Genomic DNA, 17,170 nt, shown 5'->3' with positions numbered 1-17,170 from the left:
CATGTGCCAGCAATGCCCCTCTGCCATTTACATTGGTCAAACTGGACAGTCTCTACGTAAAAGAATAAATGGACACAAATCAGATGTCAAGAATTATAACATTCATAAACCAGGTTTCAGAGTAACAGCCGTGTTAGTCTGTATTCGCAAAAAGAAAAGGAGTACTTGTGGCACCTTAGAGACTAACCAATTTATTTGAGCATAAGCTTTCATGAGCTACAGCTCACTTCATCGGATGCATACCGTGGAAACTGCAGCAGACTTTATATATACACAGAGAATATGAAACAATACCTCCTCCCACCCCACTGTCCTGCTGGTAATAGCTTATCTAAAGTGATCATCAGGTGGGCCATTTCCAGCACAAATCCAGGTTTTCTCACCCTCCACCCCCCCACACAAATTCACTCTCCTGCTGGTGATAGCCCATCCAAAGTGACAACTCTTTACACAATGTGCATGACAATCAAGTTGGGCTATTTCCTGCACAAATCCAGGTTTTCTCACATCCCCCCCACCCCCATACACACACAAACTCACTCTCCTGCTGGTAATAGCTCATCCAAACTGACCACTCTCCAAGTTTAAATCCAAGTTAAACCAGAACATCTGGTGGGGGGGGGGGTAGGAAAAAACAAGAGGACACAGTCTACCTTGCATAATGACTTAGCCACTCCCAGTCTCTATTTAAGCCTAAATTAATAGTATCCAATTTGCAAATGAATTCCAATTCAGCAGTTTCTCGCTGGAGTCTGGATTTGAAGTTTTTTTGTTTTAAGATAGCGACCTTCATGTCTGTGATTGCGTGACCAGAGAGATTGAAGTGTTCTCCGACTGGTTTATGAATGTTATAATTCTTGACATCTGATTTGTGTCCATTTATTCTTTTACGTAGAGACTGTCCAGTTTGACCAGTGTACATGGCAGAGGGGCATTGCTGGCACATGATGGCATATATCACATTGGTGGATGTGCAGGTGAACGAGCCTCTGCTAGTGTGGCTGATGTTATTAGGCCCTGTGAGAACACTTCAGTCTCTCTGGTCACGCAATCACAGACATGAAGGTCGCTATCTTACAACAAAAAAACTTCAAATCCAGACTCCAGCGAGAAACTGCTGAATTGGAATTCATTTGCAAATTGGATACTATTAATTTAGGCTTAAATAGAGAGTGGGAGTGGCTAAGTCATTATGCAAGGTAGCCTATTTCCCCTTGTTTTTTCCTACCCCCCCCCCCGCCCGACGTTCTGGTTAAACTTGGATTTAAACTTGGAGAGTGGATGAGCTATTGCCAGCAGGAGAGTGAGTTTGTGTGTGTGTGTGTTCCCGGGGGGGTGGGGGGGGGTGAGAAAGCCTGGATTTGTGCTGGAAATGGCCCACCTTGATTACCATGCACATTGTAGGGAGAGTGGTCACTTTGGATGAGCTATTACCAGCAGGAGAGTGAGTTTGTGTGTGTGGTTTTTGGAGGGGGGTGAGGGAGTGAGAGAACCTGGATTTGTGCAGGAAATGGCCCACCTTGATTATCATACACATTGTGAAGAGAGTGGTCACTTTGGATGGGCTATTACCAGCAGGAGAGTGAGTTTGTTTGTGGGGGGGGGGGGGGGCGGAGGGTGAGAAAACCTGGATTTGTGCTGGAAATGGCCCAACTTGATGATCACTTTAGATAAGCTATTACCAGCAGGACAGTGGGGTGGGAGGAGGTATTGTTTCATGGTCTCTGTGTGTATATAATGTCTTCTGCAGTTTCCACGGTATGCATCCAATGAAGTGAGCTGTAGCTCACGAAAGCTCATGCTCAAATAAATTGGTTAGTCTCTAAGGTGCCACAAGTTTTGAGAGTGAAACTGGTATTTGGGTCCACCTACCCTAGAAAAAAAATGTTTCAGGAGTTTGTCAATTTTCTAGGTTAGATGGACCTAAAGAATGCTACTGAAAAGGGTTTAATTGCTGGCACAAAATCTTTTTCCACATTGTTACAGAAAATGTGATTGAGACTGCGACGTTGCACTCCATATGTTTTATGGAAATAGGTTTCATAAGGGTGAATATGATGTAACTGGAATATGCTTCATGCAAAAGGTCTCTTGTAAGGTATCATTATAAAGCTTATAATCTACTGAGTGTGTTCATCCTATTTGTATGACTGTATCTAAAACTACAAATATGAAGTATTACTCTGAGGTACTATTGTAATTATGCAAAGTGTGGGCCACTAATGGTGGCTTAGGATCTTGATGGCTACCATTAACTAGAACAATTGGTTGTAAATGGCTCTGTTTACGTGTAAGCCTTCCTGTGAGTCAGGCCAGCAAGAATGGAGGCTTGGGGTCTCACAGGACATGTGACCATGTCACCTGGTACTGGAATCCATCTTAAACCTGGTGCTTTTCCTTTTAGAAGGAGGGGTGGGGTCCCAGAGAGACAAAAGATTCCCGTCTTGTGCCAAAGCTACAAAAGGGGGTGGAACAAAACAAAGGGGGCTGCAGTCATGAGAAAACCCCTAGTTGTCACCTGAGCTGGAACTAACAAGAACTGTACCAGGGGAAAGGATTGTGCTTAGAGTAAGAAGGAGTCTAGTCTGTGAAAGAAGCTTATTGGAACATCTCTGAGGGTGAGATTTACCTGTATTCATTTCATACATGTATTAGGCTTAAACTTGTATATTTGTTTTATTTTGCTTGTTAACTTACTTTGTTCTGTCTGTCTGTTACTTGAAACCACTTAAATCCTACTTTTTATACTTAATAAAATCACTTCTGTTTATTAGTAAACCCAGAGTAAGTGATTAATATCTGGGGGAACAAACAGCTGTACATCTCTATTGGTGTTACAGAGGGTGGACAATATGAGTTTACCCTGTATAATGATTATACAGAGTAAAATGGATTTATTTGGGGTTTAGATCCCATTGGGAGCTGGGTGTCTGGGTGCTGGAGATAGGTGACTTGCTGAGTGATTTTTCAGTTAAAGCTGGCACCTTTGAGGGCGGACCAGACCTGGGTCTGTGTTGGAGCAGACTAGCGTGTCTGGCTCAACAAGGCAGGGTTCTGGAGTCCCAAGCTGGCAGTGGAAAATGGGCTCAGAGGTACTTCCACCACGTCAGGTGACAGCCTCAAGGTCTCTGTGACCGAACCTGTCACAGAGACCTCATGGAACATAGTCTCGAGCTCTGTAGCGGTACTGAAAATGTTTGTCTCATCTACTCTATAGCAATGAAACTGTCCTCCGAAGCAGTTGGGTTGGGAACAGAAAACTTGCTTGTAATCATTGTTGTTAATTGGTCATTTCTGTTCGTCACCTGAAAGAACCCTACTGATGTGACTGAACACTAGTGAAAACCTGTTTTTAGAGTCTGTTTCATGAGTAATTGCTGAGGTGTCCAAAAATTTATCCTGGTAATTAACTAGGTTTTACAAGTATAACTATTTAGTGATAGAGTTCAATTTGTATTAAAGTTCACCTTGCGTAATATTTCTGTTCTTATGTCAGGTTGCATATGAAATCTTGCTTATGTTTATCTGTTGACTGTGTTGCTTGTGGGAGATATAAGAGGGATGATTAGCCTATTATGGTCCACCTAAACCATAAGAAAGGGATATAGGAGAGACTCAGGAAAAGGTAGATAGTGCTGAATAGTTTACAAAGTAAAGGATGGTGACAGCAAAACAATCAAATAAAGCCCTGTTTGACCTTTGCCAGGACTCAAAGATCCCTAACAGCAACGCTGGGCAGCTGTTTTGGTTGGCCAGTTGGGTTTTGGGGTTTGTTTGTTTTTTTTTTAATGGCGCTTCTCCTATGAAAACCAATTCTCATTCTGATCTGTGTTTTCTAGAAAACACTTCCAAGATTAGAAGCAACATACAAAGCCTGGAAGAAAGAGGTAATTGCTTTTTCCCCCATACTGAGCTTTTCTTGTATTTGCTTCACACAATTATTTGTCAGTTCAGAGTTATAAAATTAATTTCTGACTTCAAGAGGAAAAAGAAGAAAAGTCAAATACATTTTTAACATGAACCCAACCCATCAGTCTAAAAGTGCTGATTCACTTGCCCACACAGTGTGATTAAGCTGTTAATCTGTTCAGGAGCAAATACATTCAGTGATCTCGCTATCAGAAAGTAATTATAGCTTAATATGTTCATGCAGGCTCTCCTTAACTATTTTATTACTCCGTAATTGTTAAGAAATACTATTCATACCCTGTGATCTATTAACGGTTTCCTATAACACATACCTCTATAACTAAAAATGTTTAGTGAACAGGTATGTGGTGTTAAAAAGATGTTTATAATGGAAGTCTTGAAGAGCTGAGAATGTCCATTGGCATTTCAAGTCCTGTATTAAGAGAATATTATGGCGTGGGTACATTATCTAATGATATACCTAATGAATCTGTTATGTAATTTAAGTTCAGGCTCACACTGATTAATCATGACATTTCTATTATTCATTGAATCAGTGATCTCTCCTGAATGTTTTCTCTCCTGCCTCATTTGCTGTTAGCTTTTATTCATGTTTTTATAACTGCATAAGGACTCAATCCTGCAAGCTGCTGAAAATACTCCACTGTCATAGACTTTCATTTGGGAGCTTAGAGCACTTAGCACCTTCTAAGCAACTCTTGGCATCTCTCTCAAGATTGCCCTATGTAGTACTACTGATTACCTGCCTCCAAGGTAGCCATGCACTTGTGCCATCAGCTAGGTAGGGTGGGGATTGACCACAACTGTCTTCTCTCTCCTTCGCTGTTGATGCTCCTCTAGAAGCAGCCCGTGATGCCAGACTCCATTGCCCACTTGCTAAATTTTCAAACAAGTACTTTTGTGCTTTCTCCTATGCTGCCCCTCATCTTTGGGAGATGCTCCCTGCAAACATCTGCAAAATGACCTAATTATTCACCTTCAGATCCTTCCTTAAATCTCTCCTTTGCCTTAATACCTACAAAGACTTGACAACGGTGAGGCTGCTGGTTTGCTGAGATCACTGGCTATTATGTTGATTCCTTGTACTCCCCTGTCCATCTGTATCCATCTATTGTCTCTTGTCTTACATTTAGATTGTAAGCTCCTGAGGACAGGGACCGTCACTTTGTTCTGTTAGTACAGTGCATGGCACAAGGGGAATCTGGTACATGAGTAGGGCTTGTAGACACTATGTAGCATAAATAAATAATATGCTGTCTAGTGAACCCACCACCAGGGAAAGCTGCACCGAAAGCTAATGTTGCCAGTACTCTCCATGCAGACTGAAGACCACATTCTAATTTCTTACGCTGTGTTTTTACTTCAGAAATCTACCCTGAATGTGTTACCCAGGCACTTTAAGAATTGTATAGTACAGCTCAGATAGTAAACTCTTTTTTTTTTCTTCTAAGTGAATGTATTGCTTGTGAAAGAAGCCAGATTGATACCTATGAAGACTGCTGTCTGCTAGGCACAGAACTGGTAAAGCACGAATATGCAGTGATGCAAACTTTTCTCTAATATCCTGCCAGTAATCCTCAACTCCATTTTGCAGGCATCATCCCTAACCATAGAGGAAGTGCAGTCTCCGTACCATCTCGGTCTTTTGCCTCTTCTAAGACTGTCAAAACATACTGACAGGTTTTGTGATAAGCACCTCTGTCTGCAAGGAACTGCACTGAAATCATTAACTTATTTCATGTACACTAACCTCTGAACAGTCATTATTTGGTAATGATTTTTGGACACTACTAGCCTGGACTAGATTCAGACCTGTACTTGGTCTCACCAATATTTTTAAACATCAGTGGATGGCTTCTGGCTGTTCCTAAGCAGAGTGGGGAGAAAGTTCATGGAAATGTTCCCTCTCCATGTGCACAGGCTCAGGGGGCAGCTAGAATCCAGATGTTTGTGCCCTCAAACCTAGAGTATAGGAGAGTTACAGGGCAACACAAAGCGCCACACACACTGGAGGAATTGTGGCTGGATATGGACATGGCTAGAGCCTTGGTCCTGTGTACCAGCTTGTGATCTGAGTCTGGTGAAGGATGGAGTGTAAGCTACACCCTTTGTTAGTAGAGTCCCTCCACAGACATTCTGCCTCTCTTGGCTCTTCATAAGCACGTCTGTGGTCACTACCACTTTTGCAATAAAATCTGTACTGCTCCCACCAATACACCTGAGGGCCTAAAAGCCACAATCTAGTGTTTAAGAAGGATAAATTCCGCTTCGTCCTATTTTCCTTACTCTTTTTAGTAAAGTAAATTTCTCACTTTGTGGGGGAAGGTGAACTGTTTGCTCTTCCCTGTTGAATTCAGGTTCTGAGTTTTAGCTACATGTGGTGGTTCTCTCACTAGTACTACTCACAAGATAGTATTTCTAGAGATATGATAGTATGTATAGTTTGTAAGAATAGTAATGACATAAAAGTGAAGCCACAAAATCTGTCTTTGGATATGGATTATATGGGTATGCGCAGTGATGAGATGCCAAAATCTTAACAACTGGTTCCCTCCTCACCTCATGAGGGGGTCGTGGACTGCCCCGCAGGACTCCTGCCCCAGTCAGAACAAATAAAAGCTGTGGGCCACTTTGAAGTCAGTGGAGCTACACCAGTTTACGCCAGCTTAGGATCCAGCTCTTCAGTAGAAATGGGATAGAGGGAAGTATTTGAGTCATTTACATTACTGAAAAGAAGAAAAAGAACAGAACGAATATGAGGATCATGGGACTTCTCTCCATAAGTATGATCCATACAAATTATATGTCTATCACAAGTATAATATCAAGTATCCTTTGCATGTGGCATGACTTAAGTACAATACATCTTAGACTTAGTGCTTTGTGTTTAGCATTTTCATCTCTAATAACCTTGTGGATATCTTTCTAGTTTTGGGTGAAAGGGCCCTGAATAAGTTCATAATCTGAACTGTCTCACCTTGGATATCACTGTGTTTATGCTTTTCACCTGCGTGCAACATCTGCTGAAAAGTTTCTAAGATTGAAATGGATGCTGCCATCTTCCATTTCCTTGGAGAGAGCATTGGGGGCAGGATAAGAAGATACACTAGCTTTTCCTGTGACCTCATTCAACTTGTTCCTTTCGGTGGAAAGTGTTTTGGTTTATTTGGGGAAAAAAAGGAGCCCAAATTTTCATAATTACGACTGCTCCAAAGGCCAAACTCTGCACTCACTGAGGTCAGTGGCAGGTAATTTGCGTTTCGTGGGTAAAACAAAGGCAAAATCTGACCCAGGGGGCTAGGTTTGTCCCAGAGCACCAGCATAGCACCTGGCACAGTTCCCTGCTGGTAGAAGACCCATCAGGAGATGTGAAAGCAGTCAAAACATCCCTTGTATCATGGCAGACAGTGAAATGGGTTAGCCATGAAGGAAGTGTGGTTAGGGAATGCATTTGGTTTGGCACCTCCTGTTAGGATATAGATATGCAGGCCTGCCTGTAAAGGCATATACTCTAAGAATTTAGGTGTATTCTTATCACTTAGCTAGTTATAGAGGTATAAAAGAAATAAAGAGAATCAAAATCACTGTCTGCCAGTGTAAAGTCCTTCTCTTACTGTGACAGTCTGAGGCCCTGTGCTTAAGTTAAGATCTTTGGCTAAGCAGCAGAGGCAGCCATAAGCTGCGAATGATCAGATCCTCACATTCCAAACTAGTCACATTGAAGTAAGGTGCTATTGGGCTGTTAGGAATACAATCCTGTTCTGATAATGCCTATCACCTCCAGAGAAAGGGAAGTGCCTAGAAGATGTAAAAGGAAACTTAGTTTGATAGCATCCTGTCTGGCAAGAACTCACTTATCAATAGCTGGGATGTGAAATCCTCATTTCTGTGTTTGTTCTATCACTGTAGTCCCCATTTCCCTATTGTTTGTCTGCATAATCTCTGTCTGGTTCTGTGATTGTTCCTGTCTGCTGTATAATTAATTTTGCTGGGTGTAAACTAATTAAGGTGGTGGGATATAATTGGTTAAATAATCATGTTACAATATGTTCGGAGTGGTTAGTTAAATTTCAGTAAAATGATAGGTTAAGGTATAGCTAAGCAGAACTCAAGTTTTACTATATAGTCTGCAGTCAATCAGGAAGTAAGGGGGGGAAGGGAACAGGTAATGGGGGTGGGGAATTGGAATGATGTTTTGCTAAGGGGGGGAATGGGAACAGGGACACAGGTAAGGCTCTGAGGTGTCAGAGCTGGGAAGGGGGACACTAAGGAAGGAAACTGGAATCATGCTTGCTGGAGGTTCATCCCAATAAACATTGAATTGTTTGCACCTTTGGACTTCGGGTATTGTTGCTCTCTGTTCATGCGAGAAGGACCAGGGAAGTAAGTGGGTGAAGGAATAAGCCCCCTAACACCTCCCAACTGTGCCTTTCACCTTCAGAGCTTCTCTGGAGCTCCAGTAGAAGATAAAGCTGCTTCTCCAGGCCAGCCCACCAGAAGGGTGTATTTTACTCCTCTCTTCTAATTAATTTTAATTAACCTGGCCCCAGCAATTTAGGTGCTCATCACCTAGGGAACTAGCAAGTGTGAGACAAGACCAAAATGAGTGTTTTAGTGCACTCCTGATTCTAGGTTGCCTCTAACGTATGCTGTCAGTTTTCATTTGAGATTGTTTTAGTTTATCAGTTGTTAGATTTAACTGTTACTTTGTAGAGGGATCTCAACAGACATGAGATGATGGTTGGTAATTTTTGAAATTACAGCCCTGTTACCAGCTCACATTGTAGTTTTGGCCTTCACAACATCCCCTGGCAACAAGTTCCACAGGTTGACTGTGCATTGTGTGAAGTACTTCCTTTTGTTTGTTTTAAGCCTGCTGTCTATTAATTTCATAGTGACCTCTAGTTCTTGTGTTATACGCAGAGGTCACTTTCTTATTCACTTTCAGTTTTGCCATACCATTCATGACTATAGATCTTTTTCATATTCCCTCCTGGTTATCTGTTTTCTAAATTGAACAGTCCCAGTCTTTTTAATCTGTCCTCACATGAAAGCTGTTTCATTGCCTTTCTCTGTCTTTTTTCCAATTCTAATGTTTTTTTCTGAGATGGGGAGACCAGAACTGCGTGCAGTGTTCAAGGTGTGGGAGTACCATGGATGTATATGGAGGCATTATGATGTTTTCTGTTTTAATTATCTATCCCTTTCCTAATAGTTCTTAACATTGTTACCTTTTTTGACTGCCACTGCACATTTAGCAAATGTTTTCAGAGAACTATCCACAATGACTCCAAGATCTTTCTTGAGAAGTAACAGCTAATTTAGACCCCATCAATTTGTATGTATGGCTGGGATTATTCTTTTCAATGTGCATTGCTTTGCACTTATCAAGATTGACTTTAATCTACCATTTTGTTTCCCAGTCACCCAGTTTTGTGAAACCTCTTTGTAACATTTTGCAGTCAGCTATGGACTGAACTATCTTGAATAATTTTGTATTGTCTGGAAATTTTGCCACTTCACTGTTCACCCCCTTTTCCAGGTCATTTATGAATATGTTGGACAGCACAGGCCCTAGTACAGATCCTTGGGGGACCTTGGTATTGACCTCTTTCCATTGTGAAAACTGACCATTTATTCCTATCCTTTGTTTCCTGTCTTTTAACCAGTTACTGGTCCTTGAGAGGACCTTCTCTCTCATCCCAGGAGTGCTTACTTTACTTAAAAGCCTTTGATAAGGGACCTAGTCAAAGGCTTTCTGAAAGTCTAAGTACACTTTATTGACTGGATCACACTTTTCCACATACTTGTTGACTACTTCAAAGAACTCTATTAGAGTAGTGAGCCATTATTTCCTTTTAAAAAAGCTATGTTGACTGTTCCCCAATATATCGTGTTCATCTATGCGTCTGATAATTTTCTTCTTTACTATAGTTTCAACCAATTTGCCTGGTACTGAAGTTAGGCTTACTGGCATATAATTGCCAGGATCATTTCTGGAGCCTTTTTTTTTAAAAATCTGTGTTATATTAGTTACCCTCCAGTTGTATGCTACAGATGCTGATTTAAGCGATAGGTTACATACCACAGTTATTAGATCTGAAATTTCATATTAGTTTCTTCAAAACTCTTGGGTAATACCATCATCTGGTCCTGGTGACTTATTACTGTTTAATGTATCATTTTGTTCCAAAGTGTCCTCTATTGACACCTCAATCTAGGACAGTTCCTCAGATTCATCACCTAAAAAGAATGGTTCAGGTGTGGGAATCTCCCTCACATCCTCTGCTGTGAAGACTGATGAACATAATCCATTTAGCTTTTCTGCAATGGCCTGGTCTTCCCTGAGTGCTCTTTTAGCACCTCAAATGTCTAATGGCCCCACTGATCATTTGGCAGGCTTCTTGCTTCTGATGTACTTCAACAATTTTTTGCTGCTAGTTTTTGTGTCCGTAGCTAGTTGCTCTTTAAATTATTTCTTGGCCTGCCTTATACTTTTCTTATTATACTTGAGTTTATATTCCTGTCTATTTTTCTCACTAGGATTTGAATTCCAGCTGTTAAAGGATTCTTTTTGCCTCTAATTGCCCCTTTTACTCTTTTATGTTTAGCCATGGTGGCATTTTTGGATCCTTGTACTGTTTTTTTCTTTTTTATTTCGGGTATTCATTTTGTTTGAGCCTTTATTATGGTGTTTTTAAATGGTCTCCATGCAGTTTGCAGGCATTTCACCCTTATGACTGTTCCTTTTAATTTCTATTTAACTACCTTCCTCATTTTTGTTTAGTTCCCCTTTTTGAAATTAAATGCTGCTAAGGTGGGTTTCTTTGGCATTTTTCCCCCAACAAGGATGTTAAAATTAATTACTTTATGGTTGCTATTCCTGAGTGGTTCAGCTATGTTCTCCTCTTGGACTACATTTGGTGTGCTCCACTTAGGACTAAGTCAAGAATTGCGTCTCCCCTTGTGGGTTCCACGACTAGTTGCTCCAAGAAGCAGTCATTAATGGTGGATAGAAATTTTATCTATGCATCCCTTCCTGAGGTGACATGTTCCCAGCTAATATGGGGCTAGCTGAAATCCTCCATTTATTGTGTTTTCTGCCTTTGTAGCGTCTATAATGTCCCTGAACATTTAACAGTCACTGTCACCATCCTGGTCAGGTGGTCAGAAGTATATTCTTACAGCTATACTTTTATTGTTTAAGCATGGAATTTCTATCCATAGAAATTCTGTGGTACAGTTTTGATTAATTTAAGATTTTTACTTTATTTGACTCTGCCTTCTTTCACATATAGTGCCACTCCCTCAGCAATGTGACCTATTCTGTTATTCCTATATATTTTGTACCCTGGTATTACTGGTCCCATTGATTATCCTCATACCACCAAGTTTCTGTGATGGACCTATTATGTCAATGTCCTCATTTGGTGCCAGGCAGTCTAGTTAACCCATCTTAGTATTTAGATTTGTAGCATTTCTATAGAAGAGAATGGGGAGGAAAAAGTTACAGCTAAGGACTGTCATTAATTCTCAAGAAATACCATTCTTGTTGATTGTTGCTTTTATTAGCTGACACTGAATAACACATAAATGTGTGGATAATTCTTTGTATGAATAACGTAATATGAATTAGTAAGTTTAGGACATTTCTAAAGCATTCATGTCCTTTACATCAGTCGGCTACTTGGCTTAGATGCGTTCTCTTTTTATTATTCTTTGTTTGTTTGTATTTCAGTAGCACCAATAGGCTCCAATCAGAGATCATCACTCCATAATGCTAGACACTGTGCAGAATACTTAAAAAGTCAGTACTTGTTCCAAAGAGCTTACAAAGTAGGTTACAAAAGAACATAACTGGTGGGTGAAATGGACTAGTGAGGGAAGAGATGAGGATGTAAAGTTAAAACAAGCATATCTTAGCACCGTGAATAGTAGTCATAACTGGCCACCTGCATAACCTTTGTCAGCAATCTGAAGAGTCCATTGAGCTCAGAATAACAATTACATTATTTCTCAAGTCGCAGTTTGTAGGGTTGGGGACTTCTCTGCCAGAGTCACTGTAGAGTAATGTTCAGGAGGCAGGAAGGTAGAAACATTTGCTGCTATTCTGCACCATGATGCTTATCTGCATTCTTAGAGTTCAGCATGGTATTTGTGAACCTGTTTGCTTGGGTGGACTTGAGCTCTCTTTGAAATGTGTCACCCACTTCTTACTTTCCTGTACACGACTCTCAGGATCTTAGACATGGAGACATAGCAGGAATGCTTTTGGAGAGCTATGTAAGTGGCGTTGCTCGCAGACTGTTACAATTATAATTCTACATTCATTAAACAGCAGTCAGGTAACATCATGTTAGAAATACGGTGCCATGCATCTGTTGTCTGACAAATTATTTTTCATTGGATTGATAACTATCAAATGCTTCAGAGTTCATAAAGCTAATTCTTGCACTTTCATAACCATATTATTGATATTGACTCATGTTATGGAAAACACTGATGTAACTGTACATCCAGGTATATGCTAACAATCAATTTATGCTTTGTTTTCCCACCAGGATATATTGAATGCTCATTTCAATACAGGCTAATAAATGCATTGCCTGAGCCTCAGGCCCTGGTGAGGAGAACAGTGATAATACTTATGTTCCTGTGAGATCAGCAACCGAGATGCCTGCAGGCCACTTGAAACAGCTTGAGGCGGGAGTCTTACTGCTGTTGAGCATTCCTATAGTAAGGATTCCAGTATTACTTATTAGTAAAAAGTTGCAGTGTGTGAGCAGTAGGTAGCAACACCATGCTTATCACCTTTGTGATGCTGAGCCAGGTCAGTGACCTAATATCAGTACCAGTGGCCTTGTTTATGGTACGCCGCACAGGAAAGAGTGGTGAAACAGTCATTTTAATTATTAAGAAATACTTTGCAGCAAGGAACAAGTTCACGGTGAAAAGGATATATATTGCATGGTGGGGCCTGAGTCTTTCCACTTCTAGGCCATGGTTACAGATGCTTTGTGGTCAGGATTTTCCCTGACTGTGTGTGTTAGTGTCCTGCTGCTTATGGGGCTCTCTTTCTTTGGCATCCTCCTGTTTCTGTGAGGGTGAGGTTCTTCGTGAAGAGTGGGGTATAATCTAAGAATCAGGTTCTGTTTCCTATTTTTGGAGAATGTTCTTGCACTGTTTAATTTAATCTGAGCCCAGACACTGCTGTGATGGGAATTTTCTGTATAGATTTTAATTCAACAAATGGTTAGACTGAAAAATGAAGGAACATAAATCTGTCCTACCTGTTATATGGTGGGGAAATGGATCTGCCCTGACTTATGGGTGGGCAGGGAAGGTCAGGGCAGCCAGTTTTCCCTTAGTAGTGTGCAGGGCCTGTGTCAACTCTTCATGCTCCAAGCTGGGGCTGGGCAAGCAGGCTCTGGTGGGGAGAGAAGGGCTGCAGTTACTCAGTGCAGTAGCAGCTTGTCCACCTTCTCATATGCTGCTGGAGTAGCTGGCAGGGACCATGCGGTTGTTAACTAACCTAGTGGAGTTCCTCTTGTAGCAGCTCCCACCACCACAGGCATGGTGGCAGACCCACACTGTGGAGCTGCCAAAGTTAGCCACCTGCCTGTTCCATCTTAGCCTCAGAAAGGGCTCAACATTGTAACCAGCACTAAGCTCTTCTGGGCAGGTTAATAAAACACTTTTTTTGCAGCCCATAAGTGTTTTCTGCCCTCCATGATCACAGCACTGTGCACAGGATTGATCTAAGGCTTTTAGGGAGGTTTAGCAAGATGATTCTTAAGGATACATCCCAAACACAATAGATTTATTTTACACAGGAAGTGTGTGTGTGTGTGTGTACATGCGAGTGTGTGCGTGCATGGAAATTTAGGTTCTGCCTAGCCTCATTTTGAATACTGAGAACCCAGCTGCTGCTTTCTTCAACCTTAGTGTTGTTCTTTGTTTGGGGTTTTTACATTTTGTTTTCCTTCATTTTACATTTTCAAGGCTAGCATAGCAAGAAAAAGGGATAGAAACTTTTTTTTTTCTTTTAATGAAAACTGAGATCCCTGTTTATGGAGCCCAAATGCCAGCTCTGTTAACAAGCGACTTGTGCAAGCCCCCTCCTGGCTCACCAGTGCAAAAGTGAATGTGTTTAGTTGTCTTGCAGATATACTTTGCAGGAGGCCGCTGTGGGATTCTTTAGAAATTCCGACAGTCTACTGAAGCAGCAATGGAATACTCACATGTAGCGTACCTGACACACAAACCAATACTGGGAGGCATGTTTTGTCCTGATGTAACTGCACTGTAACAGCAGCAAAGTGGTTAACTAAAACTCCTGTAGTTGGGTTAAAAATATTCAGTAATATAGAGAGTCAATGCTGTGGTGAGATCCTGGAAAGTGTGGTTAGTTTGTGGATTCTGCAGGATGCACCACTGCAGGCAGAAGTGATTGCAATATAGATATCCTTTGTTCCACATGGAATCTCACAAATCCCTCCCTATAGGGATTTCCGTTTTCATTGGACTCCACTGTATGTTAAAAATCATGTATATGTACATATAACTCAGAAGGCTTGAAAATGTCTGAGCTGCTAAAAGACTAGAAAGTGTGTGAATAAAAACAAATGGGCCTGGAATGGTTAGCAATTCATGGTTTAGCATAATGGGAGGGAAAAAATGAAGTTATCTGTGAATCCTTATAGGTCAACATATCATAGTCCGCATTTGTGTTTCTGTTGAAGAAATATGCTTCTGCATATTTGCATCTTTTTCCCTCTGAAGATGGCTTAAGAGATATTAATCATTTTCTTATCTTCCATTGGGATATAGTATACCTCGAGTGAGTTTTTGGTCATTGCACAGACATGGTACTGTTTCCTTTGTTTGTATTTTGTTTTATTTCTGTTTTCTGTATGTTACTTATAGACAATAAATCTTTTTAGACAGAAAATGGAAGATGAAATTTATTTCTTTAGAACTCTCCAGAAATATCTAGCAACATTTCATGAACTAGAAGACTCAAAACATTCAGAAGCAAAAAAAGGAATTGAGGGGGGAAATACACACATGGTATATGGATTTGTGCTGTGCCTTCCAGCAGTATTTGTCTTGGTTGTTTTTATAATGAGTGCATTCAGTCAGAAAAATGTTTCGTCAATGTAATTCTCTAATTTGGACTTAAAATAGGAAGTATTTCGTTTTGAGGTCATTAACCACAAAAATATTGGCCTTATTTGTCACTGTTGCTGGTGTTCAACTGTAAATCCTATTAATGTGCCTTCTATTGTAACTTAGAAAATGTAAATACATTTTATGGCTGTTATTTTAGTAAGTCTGTGATAAAAACAAACTACTGTTGTAATAATTGTCTGATATTAAACCCAAACCTCTGCATTTCAGAACTATTGTGGCCTATCTTTTTAAAGATGTGCTGCAATTTTAGTACTAAGCTCAGATTAATGCTAATAGGAGTTAGATGAGTAAATCCCCTGTGCGCTGATGGGATAATAGACCATTGTGCAATACTTTTCAGTTAAATTACATTTATTTCCTTTTAAATGAACTAATCTGGATTGTATTGTACGATCTAAGGAACCTTTTTTTCTCTCCTTAGGTTTATTTTTAAGAAGAACACTGACCATGAGGAAGTCCACCTGTTAGTCCATTTTTGCTAATTCTGCTGAAGAAAATGAAGCTACGCTTTGGCTGTACAGAATCCTTTACCACCACTGTTGGGTAAATGAGAAATGGTCGTGTGATTATGCTGACATCCCAGCATGCATTTGGTAGACCTGTGGTTAACTCGTTCCCTCTCCATGTGTCTACTCTTACAAAGTTTTGTCCTCATGATACTGTGCTTTCATTCTGCCAGTATGTGCCCAAAAGGCTGCCTTTGTTCTCATTCTGGAGGTTTAAATGTCAGTTGTAGCAATGCAAATCTCAAGGAAATACCCAGAGATCTTCCTCCTGAAACAGTCTTACTTTATTTGGACTCCAATCAGATAACGTCAATCCCAAATGAAATTTTTAAGGACTTGCATCAACTGAGAGTTCTCAATTTATCCAAAAATGGTATTGAATTTATAGATGAACATGCCTTTAAAGGAGTGGCAGAAACCTTGCAGACTTTGGACTTGTCTGACAACCGGATTCAAAGTGTGCACAAAAATGCTTTCAATAACTTAAAGGCCAGAGCCAGAATTGCAAACAATCCTTGGCACTGTGACTGTACTCTGCAGCAGGTCCTGAGGAGCATGGCATCCAACCATGAAACAGCCAACAATGTCATCTGTAAGACTTCTGTGTTAGATGAACATGCTGGGAGACCGTTCCTCAATGCTGCCAATGATGCAGATCTTTGTAACCTTCCTAAAAAGACTACTGATTATGCCATGCTAGTCACCATGTTTGGCTGGTTCACCATGGTGATATCCTATGTTGTTTATTATGTTCGGCAAAATCAAGAGGATGCAAGAAGACACCTTGAGTACTTGAAATCCCTGCCAAGCAGGCAAAAGAAACCAGAAGAAGCTGATGACATTAGCACTGTGGTATAGTATCCTGAATACAACTGACTTTGAGATGGCAATTAGATTTGGATGGCACTAAAACCAGAGGTTTACTTCTAACATTCATTGTAAACATTTAAGACTTTTTTTTTCAGTTTAACTGAATTATGCCACTGTTGATCTTTCTAACAAAAGTTTTTGTTTGGGTGGTATAGCTTAATTGCTTCTCTGGTGGTATTCTAAAGTAAGTAAACTAATATGTAAACATTAGTTAGACCCATTTAATAACAAAATTTATTTTTTTAATTTAAAACCGAATAAAAACTTAACTTTGAACCATGTTAAACAGAGTAATTTATTGATCAGAAATCTGTCTAGTGACTAAACCTGTTCGGTTTGTCAATATTAATAAGATTAAAAATAGCAGTAATACTGTGAGTCATAACACTCATAAAATCTCGGGAACTCCAGTTCACAGCCAGGGGCTGCTCTTGATTTACTCGGAGGAAATCAAATGAAGAGCTGATGAATAGTAGCCCTTTTGTTGTTCCCCTTTCAAAAGGAAAGGGGAATGGAGGTGGGGAGAGCAGGTAGGCAGTAAGTTCCTGTGGGTTTAAGAAACGGAAGATATGATGTGCTCTGAATAGCACTTCAACTGAGCTAAGGAGCAGCAGCCGTGAGGAAGCCTGCACTTCAGGATGCCACAGCCAATTGGACAGATATGTAAGTAC

General features: G+C 40.5%; 1 protein-coding gene across 9 annotated transcripts in view; it reads left to right on the top strand.

Annotated features, from left to right (window-relative positions):
* The window catches only part of LRRC3B (leucine rich repeat containing 3B), a 55,528-nt gene extending 38,862 nt beyond the window's left edge, over window positions 1-16,666 (top strand). For 5 of the 9 annotated variants that reach the window (XM_084620125.1, XM_084620118.1, XM_084620119.1 and 2 more), the window contains one exon: window positions 15,545-16,666. In XM_084620125.1, coding sequence (XP_084476251.1) covers window positions 15,708-16,487 — 780 coding nt within the window. In that variant the 5' untranslated portion in view covers window positions 15,545-15,707 and the 3' untranslated portion in view covers window positions 16,488-16,666. Of the gene's footprint in view, window positions 1-3,839; window positions 3,888-12,510; window positions 12,667-15,544 lie in introns of those variants that run through there. The other 4 variants (XM_084620122.1, XM_084620123.1, XM_084620121.1 and 1 more) reach the window with 2 other exon arrangements.
* The last annotated feature ends 504 nt before the right edge of the window (window positions 16,667-17,170 follow it).

This window comes from Lepidochelys olivacea (assembly GCF_965140295.1).
Source record: "Lepidochelys olivacea isolate rLepOli2 genome assembly, chromosome: 2".
Lineage (NCBI taxonomy): Eukaryota > Metazoa > Chordata > Testudines > Cheloniidae > Lepidochelys > Lepidochelys olivacea.
The sequence above is the reverse complement of the archived record's forward strand: the minus strand, read 5'-3'. Positions and strand labels throughout refer to the sequence as shown.